Source organism: Coloeus monedula (assembly GCF_965178545.1).
Source record: "Coloeus monedula genome assembly, chromosome: 27".
NCBI classification, from domain to species: domain Eukaryota; kingdom Metazoa; phylum Chordata; class Aves; order Passeriformes; family Corvidae; genus Coloeus; species Coloeus monedula.
In genome coordinates this window covers 1,794,403-1,807,503 of record NC_138807.1, presented here as the reverse complement: position 1 = coordinate 1,807,503, position 13,101 = coordinate 1,794,403, and the positions used below count along the sequence as shown (strand labels likewise).

The 13,101-nt window shown below is 64.8% G+C and overlaps 1 protein-coding gene across 4 annotated transcripts in view; it reads left to right on the top strand.

The window, feature by feature from the left end:
* The window catches only part of NFIC (nuclear factor I C), a 39,859-nt gene that overhangs the window by 26,434 nt on the left and 324 nt on the right, over positions 1-13,101 (top strand). For 2 of the 4 annotated variants that reach the window (XM_082297958.1, XM_082297957.1), the window contains exons 3-10: positions 3,371-3,442; positions 3,963-4,037; positions 4,175-4,298; positions 4,808-4,932; positions 7,382-7,510; positions 7,625-7,809; positions 9,218-9,377; positions 10,981-11,066. In XM_082297958.1, coding sequence (XP_082154084.1) covers positions 3,371-3,442; positions 3,963-4,037; positions 4,175-4,298; positions 4,808-4,932; positions 7,382-7,510; positions 7,625-7,809; positions 9,218-9,377; positions 10,981-11,066 — 956 coding nt within the window. The remainder of the gene's footprint in view (positions 1-3,370; positions 3,443-3,962; positions 4,038-4,174; positions 4,299-4,807; positions 4,933-7,381; positions 7,511-7,624; positions 7,810-9,217; positions 9,378-10,980; positions 11,067-13,101) is intronic. The other 2 variants (XM_082297959.1, XM_082297960.1) reach the window with 2 other exon arrangements.

Genomic DNA, 13,101 nt, shown 5'->3' with positions numbered 1-13,101 from the left:
TTCTGGGGGGTCTGACAAGGCAGGGCCCCCAATCACACCCTCCCACAGCCTCGCTCGCCCCAGCCCTTGCAGTGGGATCTGCCCCACGGCACACTGGCTCCCCCCGGTCTCCAGGGGTCTCCCATCCTGACCAGGCTGTTCACTCTGGGCCGTTCTGGTCCGCGCTGTGGTCACGGCCAGCCGGAGGAGTGCAGTGACACCTGAGCAAGTGCTGGGGCTTTGTGGCCACGGAACATGGGGGCAGTTCCCCCCTAAGCCAGCCCCCAAGGGAAACTGAGGCACGGGGCAGAAGCCTGCAGGCAGCAGTGCTGAACCCTCGCCCATCTCCTGCTCTCAGTTGGCAGAGCTGGGGAAGAAGGAGGAAGACTGCTGCCCTCGATGGGGGGCTGGGACTGCTCACACCGGCGCCAGCAGCTCCCCCAGCCCCCGGCATCCTCCAGCCTCTGCGCCTGCGCCCGCGCCGTTGCCGGTAACACCGTGCCCTGTTACCGTCAGCTCTCGGGCACCGAGCCAGGGCTCTCCCGCAGCTGCGCCAGCCCCGGGGGGCACCCGGCCTGCAGTGACACCCCCCAGGGCCGGCCCTGCTGCCCGGGGGTCGTTCCCACGCGCTGAGACCGCGGGCGGGTGTCGCTGTGGGGCCCGGGGGCACCGTGCCAGCCAGCAGGGCCGGGGTGCGGGATCCGTAATTCAATGGGTGGCACGGGGCCAGGCTGCCAGCGCGGCCCGGAGCCCAGGCAGCTCGCGCCCCCCCCGGGCACACACTTGGCTATTTTTAAAAAAGAGATTGGATCGACCTGTTTGGGCACTGAGCACTCTCCTCCACCTCGCCGGAGACGACCCTGGCACTGAACCCCCTCCCCCCTGAGCGCCCCACAATGTGGCAGCAGGACCACCCCCACCTCCATCCCCCATCCCGGCCCTCCGAGGGGGTGTGGAGGGTACAGATCACCGACGCAGCGGGGGCATGGGGGGAGCTTTACAGGCTTCTTTCTCCTCTCTGGTGCAGTCGAGCCACTTGTTGGGTCCTAGATCTGGAGTCTCCCCAGAACACCCCTTGTGGGGAGCGAGGCCCGGGAGCCCAGGGCTCCCTTCGCCATTTTAGCGCGCGCCAGCCGGCGCAGGCGGCCGTCACATGGCGGTGAGAGCAGCGCTTGGCCCGGCCGCCCCGCCGAGGAGGCAGCCAGAAATCTGCTGGCGAGCTCGCCCGCCCAGCCACGAGGAGCGCCGGGGGTACCGGGCCCGCGGCCCCGGCCTCGCACCCTCTGCCTCCATCGGCCCGGACACGAGGGTGCGGGGAGGGGCCGGCCCTGCTGCCAAACCTGCGAGCTGGGGAAAGTCCCCGCTGCTCCTCGGGCTGCTGTGGGTGGGAGTGGAGTGCTCGGTTTGGGGGCAGGTCCCCGGGGTGTCCCTTGGGAATGGGGGTCAGTGAGGTGGCGTTGGCGGTGTTGGGTCAGGGTGGTGCCGTGGGACGGTGTGGGGGTACAGGACATGAGGCCCACCCGGGGGGCACCCAGGGTGAGTGCCTGGGTGCCCTGGGGGAACAGGGACCAGACTGGGGTGGTTCGGTGTGGGCAGAGGTCCATGTGGGGCACCTCAGGACGAGCAGTGGTGGGAGTCCCTGGGCTGAGCCAAGGGCTGCGTGGGCGCCTCAGAGGTACCAGGCGAGGGCACGGCCTGGGGGGCTACCCAGAGGCCGAGCACCCCAGGATTGGGCAAGTGGGTGCTATCTGGGAGGCAAGTGGGGCCCCAGGGAGCCCTGAGGCCACAGTGGGGGGCTGTGGGGAGCCGGGCCGGCCTCAGGCTGTGACCGCCAGCCTCCGTCCCGCGCCTTGGCCGGGCTCCACCACTAACCACTTCCAGAGCCGCCGCCAGATTTGTTGTTTTTAGAGGCGAGGAGGGGCCGTGTCCGGCCACACGGTGCCCCTGGATGCGCGGGGGGTCCCTGCTGCCACTCCCCCCTGTCCCGGCCGGTTTGTGCCCCGCTCACTCCCACCACCCGCGCCCCGGTACTTGGGCACATGGCCGCTTCAAAATGGGGGAATAAGGTTAGAAAAAGAAAAATGGAGAGAAGGGAAGGAAAAAAACCCTGCGCCCGTCTCCAGGGGGAGTTTCTGCTCCCTAAAATGGCTGCCTGGAGGGAGCCAGGGGTGCGGGCACGGGGGGGGCTGGTGGTGGGAAGCAGCTTCAAGGCAGGATGCCATGGGGCTGCCAGCGTGGTGCCAGGCTGGCACGGGGTGGGTGGAGGGGAACGCGGCAGCTGGGCAGGGAGACAAAATGGCTGATTTGGCATCGGCATTGAGCAGCACCAAGGGGGTGTGGGCACACAGGGCTGTCAGGCTGGGAGGTGGCACAGTCCCACTGCCCCCATGGATAGTGTGCCAGGTGGGCAGCACACAGGGGTGGCAGGGTGGGGGGTGGCATGGTGCCCACATGGATAACTTGCCCAGCCAAGGATAACCAGCCTGGGAGCCACATGTGAGTGCAAGGGACTTGAGGGGAGAAAAAGGGGGAGAAAAACAGGGAGAAAGGGAAAAATCCCAAGGCGGGCACATGGGCCGGCAGTGGCAGCTGCGTGGTTTTGATGGTGGTTTTGGATTGTCTCAGCCCTTTCCTGACATCTGCCAAGACTGCCAGAGAGAAATGCCGAAGGCCAGGGGGTGGGAGGAGGATGGAGAAGCAGTGGAGAAGAAGGAGTATGGGGGAGAAATACATGGCAAAAGTCATGGAAGGGCTTTGGGAGCAGCCAGGTGAGGAAGGATGCTCCTGACTGCAGTGTCTTTGCCGTGCCAGGCTGCTGAGCTCAGCATCTGAGCCGGGATATTTTTAGCCAAGAGAGAGCAGGGCTGGACGGGGCTCCAGGGGTCAGCGCAGGTGCTGCCCCAAGCCCTGCTGCCCTCCAGGAGCTGGGCAGAGGCAGGACAAGGTGCCACAGGTTATGCCATGCTGCAGTTACGCTGCCTGGTGGGGCAGCACTGGGTCATGGATGTGGCTGGAGAGAGGAGAGCAGGCAGCAGGCTGGAGCAGGGCCAGGTGACCATCACCCGGCCCAGCACCGGGGGTCTCCGCCCTGCGGGCAGCGGTGCCCAGATCCTGCATGTGGGGCTGTCCGTGCTCCTGTCGCTGGCGGGGAGGGCAAGGGGGGGCTGGTCGGCGACTGTTCCTCAGTGACTGGGGATATGCCAGCTTGGTGGTGGCCCTACTGCGTGGTGAGAGCTGCTGGGCAGCCTGTGCCTCAGTTTCCCCCAGCAGGGCAACGAGGGGGCGGTCAGCTGGTGGGCAGCCCTGGCTCACACCAGCATGGAGGCTCACACTGGCACGGGGGGCTCACAGCAGCACGGGGGCCTCACCCTGGTGGGTTTTCCTCTTGCAGATGCAGAGCAGAGCAGCAGCCCCCGGACAGGCATTGGCTCGGACCAGGAGGACAGCAAACCCATCACGCTGGGTGAGCGCAGCGGGCAGGGCTTGGGCAAGGGGACAAGGGACACCCCAGCCTGTCCCTGGGGTACCTGCCATGGGGGGGGGAGGGGGGCCCATGACACACAGCCAAGCCCCCCGTGCTACGGCTCTGGTGTCCCCCAGCCCCAGCCAGCCGCTGCCTGGCACCTGCAGCGAGCTGGGCATAGCCTTAGCCTTGTCCTGCACCCAGCAGAGTCCCACTGAGGCCACAGCCCTTGGGGACAGCAACTGCCATGGAGGTCCCATGGTGGGGGTGCAGCCCCAAGCCCTGCCAGCACTCTCAGCCACAGGGAAACTGAGGCACTGAGCAGCTCCAGGGCATCTTTGGCAGAGGGGACCAGTTTGGGTGGTCTCTTGCTGGAGCAGGGAGCGGAGTGGAGGCTGAGGAGGGGGACAGATGGGGATTTGGGGGTGTTGGGGTGCCCTGATGCATCGCCACAAGGCAGTGCAGGATGAGAGGGGTGCTCCTGTTGTCCCCTCAGCACGCCCTCCTCTCTCCCGCACAGATTCGACAGACTTCCAGGAAAGCTTCGTCACCTCGGGGGTGTTCAGTGTCACCGAGCTCATCCAGGTGTCCCGGAGTGAGTGTCACTGTGATGCCACAGCCCAAGCCCCCACTGCCTGGGCACACCAGTGTCCCAACAGCCCCCCCACCCCACAGTGGGCTGGGACTCCCCTCCCCACCAGGCCCCCCTGACCCCTGTCTCTCTCCCCACAGCGCCGGTGGTGACGGGCACGGGGCCAAACTTCTCCCTGGGAGAGCTGCAGGGCCACCTGGCCTATGACCTGAACCCCTCCAGCACCGGCATGAGGAGGACACTGCCCAGCACCTCCTCCAGTGGGTAGGTGCCACTGGGGCTGTGCCAGGGCGGTGCTGGGGCCAGCCCGAGCCCGGCCATGAGGAAGGACAGGGGCAGCCAGATCCTGCCACGGCCTGGCACTGACCCATGACAAGCTGGGAGAGCTGGGGATGTCCAGCCTGGATAAGAGAAGGCTCCAGGGAGAGCTCAGAGCCCCTTCCAGTGTTTAAGGGGCTCCAGGAAAGCTGGAGAGGAAGTTTGGACAAGGGCCTGGAGGGACAGGACACTTCTGGCTTCCACTGCCAGAGGGCAGGGCTAGATGGGTTCACTTCCCTATGAGGGTGGGCAGGCCCTGGCACAGGGTGCCCAGAGCAGCTGGGGCTGCCCCTGGATCCCTGGAAGTGCCCAAGGCCAGGCTGGACATTGGGGCTTGGAGCAGCCTGGGACAGTGGGAGGTGTCCCTGCCCATGGCAGGGGTGGCACTGGATGGGCTTTGAGGTCCCTCCCAACCCAGACCAATCCATGATTCTGTGACCCTTCCCTGTCCCCAGGAGCAAACGGCACAAGTCGGGGTCCATGGAGGATGACATCGACACCAGCCCTGGGGGCGAGTACTACACCTCCTCCAACTCCCCCACCAGCAGCAGCCGCAACTGGACAGAAGACATGGAAGGGGGTTGGTGTCACCTTGTTACCAGTGCTCTTCCAGTGCCCCGGGGCCCCCATCCTGCTCCCAGCGTTCCGCAAACCATTGCCAGAACCCCCTGTGACCATCTGGGCACTGCCCATGCCCTGGTGTCCCTATGGGCCTTCAGGTCACAGCACACACTGGCTGTGGGGGCTGTGCTGCCACCCTCAAGTCCCCCAGAACATCCCTGTTTTTCCAAGGATCTGTGGGGTTGCTGTCAACCCCCCCTTACGTAGGCACAGGCTCTCCATAGGTGCCCAGGTGTGTCTGTGGCCCCCCACTTCGGGCAGGGCTCTGTGGGGGCTGCAGTGTTGCTACAGGGCCCCCCCATTTCAGCATGGGCTCTCTCTATAGGGCCAACCCAGCCTCCAGCCCCACACCAGCCTCCCCCAGCCCCACACTGCTGTGGACAGCTTTCTGGCTTGGTGGGTTTTTTTCCCTTTCCTGTCTAGACAGCCCCAATTAGCTGTTCATTAAGAAAGGGGGGGGGCTGGGCTAATTAAAGCGATGCTGCAAGGCTGGCACAGCAGCTCCCACGCCCCGAGGTGCAGGCAAAGAAGCTGCTCCTCTTCCTCCTCCCTTGGCTCTTCTCCTGCCTCGCCCAGCAGCGGGGTGGGCTCCACAGCAGCCCCCCAGCCTTGCCAGAGCCTGGGGGTGCCCAGATGGGGGGCTGGAGGTACCGATCCTGTTGGAAGGAGGTTTGGGGGATGCAGGTCCAGCCCCCAAACTGTATCCTGTGTGTGCAGGAACTGTGCCCCATCCTGTCCCATGGGGCTGGTGCATAGGGGGTCCTGGGGAAGGTGCAGCCCCCTCCCCAAAGTGGTGCGTGGAGGCAGGAGGGAGCTGTGCCAAGGCATCTGTCCCTTGCCGGTGGCCTGACCCGCGCAGGGGTGAGGGTGGCTAGCAGAGGAGCTCAGCCATGGCGGGGGGGGGGGGTGGGCTTGGCAATCCTGTACGGGATGTTCTGGGAAATCCTCCTAACGCCCGGCTGAGAACGGGCTAAACCCATTACCAGGCCCGGGCCAAATGGCCAGAGCTAAAGCCACGGCAGTGGGAGATTAACATGCCTGCCAACCCCCCTGCTCAGCCCCATGCCCCGGGGTGGCCTCAGGGGCCCGGGCAGCTGGTGCTTCTGGCGAGGTCACCCCCATGCTGGCACCTCTGGGCCTCCCCAGGAGCTCCTGTAGCCCCCAGCCCCATGTGCCAGGGGAGGTGGGTGCCATGTGGAGGCTGCAGGGTCACAGTGGCACTCATGAGGGCACCCACTTGTGCCACCAGGGTGGGACACACACAGAGCTGTGTGCACCCGCATGCACGCACCTGCAGGGTCACACCTGTGCACGGGTGTGCAGGGACACACACAGGTACACAGCTGTGCTGGTACACAGCACACACACACACACACACACAGGTACACAGCTGTGCTGGTACACACACACACACACACACACACACACAGGTACACAGCTGTGCTGGTACACGCACACACACACACACACACAGGTACACAGCTGTGCTGGTACACAGCACACACACACACAGGTACACAGCTGTGCTGGTACACACGCACACACACACACACACACACAGGTACACAGCTGTGCTGGTACACGCACACACACACACACACACACAGGTACACAGCTGTGCTGGTACACACACACACACACACACACACACAGGTACACAGCTGTGCTGGTACACGCACACACACACACACACACACACGGGTACACAGCTGTGCTGGTACACACGCACACACACACACAGGTACACAGCTGTGCTGGTACACGCACACACACACACACACACACACGGGTACACAGCTGTGCTGGTACACGCACACACACACACAGGTACACAGCTGTGCTGGTACACAGCACACGCACACACACACACACACACAGGTACACAGCTGTGCTGGTACACACACACACACACACACACACACAGGTACACAGCTGTGCTGGTACACACACACACACACACACACACACAGGTACACAGCTGTGCTGGTACACACACACACACACACACACACACAGGTACACAGCTGTGCTGGTACACGCACACACACACACAGGTACACAGCTGTGCTGGTACACACGCACACACACACACACACACACACAGGTACACAGCTGTGCTGGTACATACGCACACACACACACACACACACATTCATACATACAGCTATGTGCGCACTCACACACACCCTGTGCATGTGCATGCCTGTGGTAGCCCCAGAGGTGCCCACACGCGTGCTCACCCTCCTGCCGGCACACACACTCACAGCACCACCCTCCCCACACCCACCCTGACCCCGGGGTGCCCCTTGCCCCCAGAATGGGCTCCCCCAGCACTGCACTGAGATGGCAGCAGCCGTGGGATTTCGGGTCCCATGGCAGGTCCTGACGTTGCGCCCTACTTTCCCCAGGCATCTCCCCAACCGTGAAGAAGACAGAGATGGACAAGTCCCCCTTCAACAGCCCATCGCCCCAGGACTCCTCGCCCCGGCTGAGCAGCTTCACGCAGCACCACCGTCCCGTCATCGCTGTGCACAGTGGTGAGTGTCCTGCCAGGGAAGCCGAGGCACAGAGTGAGCGCTGAGCGGTCGAGGGGCTAGGGCAGCCACTAGCTAGTGACACAGGTGTGTGTCCCCTTTTGCTGTCTCCCGCAGGTATCGCCCGAAGCCCGCACCCATCGTCTGCGCTGCATTTCCCCACCACCTCCATCCTTCCCCAGACGGCCTCCACCTACTTCCCACACACGGCCATCCGGTATCCGCCTCATCTCAACCCGCAGGACCCGCTCAAAGACCTCGTCTCGCTGGCCTGCGACCCGTCCAACCAGCAGCCCGGACCGGTAAGGACGCAGCCCCGTCCCCGCACCCATCGCTCGCCTCGCCGTGGGCACCGGGGGCTGCTGCCAGCCGGGCTGCCCGAGGAGAGTCCCCCGGACCGGCCACCGCCGCCGTCACCTCTGCCGCCGCACGGGGGGGGCTGGGGTGTTCCGGTGGCACTGGTGGGGTGTTCGCTGGGGCTGAGCTCCAGCCGTGCCGTGCGTTGGTTCGGGAGCGCTGCTGCGCCTGCTGCGTGTTGGCACCTCGTGTCTCCGGCGATGGAGGTGCTGTGCCCCGGCTCGGCGCGGGGGCACCGCGGGTGTTGGGGTGCTGGGGCTGAGCCGTCAGCCGGAGCTGGGGTGTCAGGGGGGAGCGAGATGTCTGCCAGGGGTGTGTTACCATCTCCCAGCGTCACTGTCCGCCAGCGTGTCCAGGAGAGTGATGGGCTTGGCGTGCTCCATCCACCTGCAGATCCCACGGGTGACCCGTCAGCTCCTCACTGTACCCGTGTCCCCAGTTTGCCCGCGGGGATGGCAGAGCCACACTGTGCTGCTGTGGGCCTTCCCTTGCCACAGCGGCCTGCGCCCCATGCACCCAGTGCACCCCACAGACATGGGACCCCACACACCCGGGACCCCACACCCCATGCTCCCATCACCAAACAACCCATGCAACCAGCACCGTGCACATGAAGCACCCAGTGCATGCAGCACCCAAACCATCACCCCATACACCCAGCGCCCCCACACACAGCACATGCCCCACCACCAGCACCCCGCACACCCCATGAAGGGCACCCTTCATACCCGAAGCTGGAGCCTGGGAGTGTTCCCGCTTCCCCACCATCCTGTGGCCCGCTTCCACATCCCCTGTGCCCCGCTTTGTCCTCCCAGATGCAGAGCTCTTGGGGAGCCCTTCCGACCTCTGCCCACTGCTTGCCTGTTTCCCCTCACCAGCAGGGCCTGATGCCAAGGTGAGGGGCATGGCCGCTCTTCCCCTGTGCAGTGGCTCAGTGCTGGCTGATGGACACCGGATCAGGAGCAGCCCACGGCCAGGTTGGGCACAGAGCACTGGTGCAGGAGCCTTTGGAGGCTCTGGGTGCCCCTACCCCTCCAGGCAGTGCTTCAGAGGCCCCCCTGTCACTGCAGAGAGGGGTCCCAGCGCCCTGGCTCCAGCATGCGCCACTGTGGGTCATGACTCCCATGGGGCCTCTGTCTCCACAGCCCCCCAAATCCCTCCTGTCCCGCCGTCATTTCCTGCCTGCTGCCAATGCCGACCGTTCAGGGCTGCTCTGAGACCCAACAAACTCATGTCTGCAGTGAGGGACACCCCGTGCCTGTTCCGGGGGTGTCCCCGGGGCTCCCCGGCCATGCTGGTGTGCGTGTGTCCTAATGGCTTGTGCTGTTTGTTTTTTGTCTGTGTTGTCCCCAGTTAAATGGAAGTGGTCAAGTGAAAGTGCCCAGCCACTACCTGCCCACGCAGATGCTGGCGCCGCCACCTCCCCCCGGCATGCCCCGCTTGGCCGTCTCTCCTGACACCAAATCCACCACGACAACTTCCGAGGGAGGGACGACCTCGCCGACATCACCCAGTAAGCACCCGCGGCGCCCACCCTGCTCCCCGGCCCGGCTGGCCCCCTCCTCTCGCAGCCCCCCAGGGTGTCCCCCCATCCCGGTGCTGGGGGGATGTTGGCGGAGGTGGCCTCCCCGCAGCCGGGGAGAGGGCGGCAGCTGGCACGCCATGAGTTTGCTGGGTCTCAGGCAGGTCGGAGTGGACAGGGTTTGGGCAAGTGGCTGCTGTGGCCGCTGAGCCAGGGGGTCCCGTGCTGGTCCCAGGGACCAGCTCGAGCCCCATGTCCCTCTGAGCGTGAGTGGAGCCGCAGCAGGGCTCCCCAAACCAGTGTCCTGCCCAGACCCTCGGTGTGGGCAGTGCTGTGGGGGAGGCCGTGGCCTCTCCGTGTCTGTTTATCCCACCATGGTGGTGGCTGTGCTGCCGGGAACGGGGACCAGCTGGCACGCGGGTGGCACTGGGACTAGGGACAGTGTGCCTGGTGTGCTGTGTGGGCTGTCGTACTCTTGCTGCCATGGGGGTCCTTGGTGCTGGGGACTCTGGTCTCGTGGGGATGTGAAGTGACATCAGAGAAAGGACTTTGTGCGGGTCCCCCAGAGCCCTTGGCAGGTGGCACCTGGGATCTTCGTTAGCACGGTGGCTGACAAACTCTTTGCCCCCCGCTCCACCTCAGGGCCATAAGTGCCTTGGCCAGGAGGGTTTCGGGGTGCTGGGCCCAGCAGCCAGAGGCACCCCAGACTGGCACTGGAGTGTGTGCTGCAGTGGTGGGACACTGTGCCGTCGCCACATTCTGTGAGGAGTTGTTCCTGTTCCCATCGTGCTGTACCTATGGGACATGCTACCCCAAGTGGCTGCTGTGTCCCCACACAGTCAAGCCCTGCCCGGTCGGACCATTACCCTGTCCCCGAGTAATGGGCCATGGCTGATCGCCAGCAGCTGGTCAGCAGGTATGGATATCCCATGGCGTGGAGGAGCCAAAGCCTGGACAATCTGAAGGGGACAGTATGGGATGGCATGGGGTGGCCCGGCTGATAATGGGGTCACAGCCTTGGGGAGGGACAGAGGAGTGCAAGTTCCTGCAGGCTCAGGGAAGGATGCGTTAGGGGGACACTGGCTGTCCCCAAGGGTTGCAGCTGGCTCCAAGTCCCCCATTCCCCTTGGCAGCACTCTGCTTCCAGCAGGGCTGCACCCAGATGTTCAGCAGGGCTGGAGGTCCCACTGCTGGACCCCCAGCTGAGGGATGGAGGTGGCAGCAGGGTGATGTGGCCAAGTGGAACTGGTGGCTCCCTTCGTTCTCCCCGTGGCAGCTCAGCTCTGGAAGCCGCAGCGCGGGCACAGCCGGGAGCACCATCTGCGCCTGCACCCCGGGGCACCTCGCCCCCCCAGCCTGTCATCGTCCCGAAACCACGGGTGGTACCGTCCGAGCGCAGCATCCCTGGGTGCAGCACCCCTGGGCTCCATTCGCCTGCCATCAGGTCACAGCCAGGGACGTCGCCCGGTCGCCAGCGCCGGGTGCCAGGGAGCTCCGTCCCAGCAGTGCCAGGGAGAGGGCCGGGCCTGGCCCCGGGGGGGACAATGGCAGTGCCACCCACAGCCCCGTTAACGAGCTCTCGTTTGTTCCCCAGCCTACTCTGCACCAGGCACGCCCCCTGCGAACCGTTCCTTCGTGGGATTAGGACCAAGGGATCCTGGGAGTATCTATCAGGCACAGGTGAGAGCGGGGATGCTGCTGGGGGGACCCTCCTGCCCTCGCCCCGGGCACCCTCGCCGTGGCATCACCGTGGGCATCGCCGTGGGCATGGCCAGTGCTGGCATCGCCGTCGTGGCTGTCGCTGATGTGATATTGCTGATGTGGGCATCCCCGCCATGGCGTCCCTGCCGTGGCATCACTGCTGTGGCATCACTGCCATGGCATCACTGCTGAGGGCATTGCCACCATGGCATCACTGCCGTGGGCATTGCCACCATGGCATCACTGCCATGTCATTGCTGCCATGTTTATTGCTCCTGTGGGCATTGCTGCTGTGGGCATCACCACCATGGATATTGCCACTGTGGCGTCCCTGCCGCGGGTCATTGCTGCTGTGGATGTAACCTCCATGGCCATCGGTGCCATGGCCATCGCTGCTGTGTCTGAGGCCACAAGGAGTGTCACCACAGCAGTGGCATCACTGCCATGGACATTGCCACCACTGGCGTTGCCACTACAGGCATTGTGGACATGGGTGTTGCTACTGTGGGCACTGCCACTTTGGGCACCACTGCTGTGTATGTCACCACTGTGGGGTTATTTCCATGTGCAGTGCCACCGTGGGCATCACCACCACGGCATTGCAGCTCTGGCACTGCCACTGACGGCTTTGCTGCTGTGGGCATCACTGCCTTGGCATCACCGCTGTGGCCCATGGGCATTGCTGCCATGGCGTCCTCGCTACGGATTGGTACAGGGCACTACAGGGCCTTGGGCACTGCTGGTGGCTCAGGGCCACCATGAGTCCTCCATCGTAGCGGCAGGTCACTGCCATGCTCCAGCTGCACCCTGCCTGGCACCATCTGGCACCCTGCCCAGGTGCCAGCAACATCCCCAAAGGAGGAGCAGCAGGGCCGTGTGTCCCCCTCTGTGTGGGTACAGCCACCTGCTCTCGTCCGGCTGTGCCCATGGCCACTCCAGCTGCAGCGGGAGGTTGTGTGCGCCTTTCCAGGGGCTTTCCATTAGTCCTGGCTTCTGTAGCTGGCATCGGTGCTGCAGGCAGTGCCATGGTGCCAGGACAGGGGTGGCAGCTCCTGGCCTCACTTGTGACATGAGTGGTTTGGCCTCAGCATTCCCTGCAGGGGCAGTTGCGGTGGCTGCAGTCCTGCCTGGCGGGGGACACGGGTGACAGGACAGTGGGATGGGGCTGTGGACGGTGCCGTGTTGGGGCACCCTGGGCTGCTGCCCTGGCTGGGGGGGAGTACTCAGGGGGCTGTGCCGTGCCAGGGTGTGGGTACTTGGGGGCTGTGAGCGGTGACACGGCACCCGGGGGTGCTGTGCTGTGCCAGGCTGTGAGATTTGGGAACCATGAGCTGGGACACCCGAGGGTGCTGTGCCGTTCCTGAGGAAAAACATGGGGGACCCGGCTCTGATCACAACCCCCACTCTGCCTCAGTCCTGCACATGGGGTGGGTACTCCAAGGGCCTTGGGTCCCTAAAGAGGAGATCTGGGACAGCACCAGGAGAACCTTGTAGGAGCAGGGGGCCAGAGTCCCTGTCCTGACACGGGGGTCGCAGCCACTCAGTCCCAGAACACCAGGGTCCCTGTGTATGGATGTCCCCAGTCATGCTCGGGGAGGCTCCCCAGGGCTCAAGGATGCTCTGCCTGGGGAAACTGAGGCACGGGCGAAGGAGGCGGTGTCACGGGAGGAGCAGCTGAGACCTGCCACGCTCTGGTCATGTGTGGCGGGGCCTGGAAGGGTTAAGGGAAGCAGCGGCCCCGAGCTGTCTCGTTTCCAACGGAAACCAGACATGAGGTAATCGGGAATGAACTTGAACTTGGGGCTGGGGGGGGGGGGGAACAATGGGAGGGTGGCAGGGGGCCCCAGCCGTGCCACCCCCCTACCTGTCCCCAGGCGGCACCAGTCCTTGGGGAGAGTGGCCTTTGCCGTGAAGGTGCAGAGGGACCGGCCCCCAGGGGAACGCGGGTGGCCGCGGTGCGGAGGACGGCCAAACTCAGTGCAGGAGTGGGGACGCCAGCCCCGTGCGCCGAGCA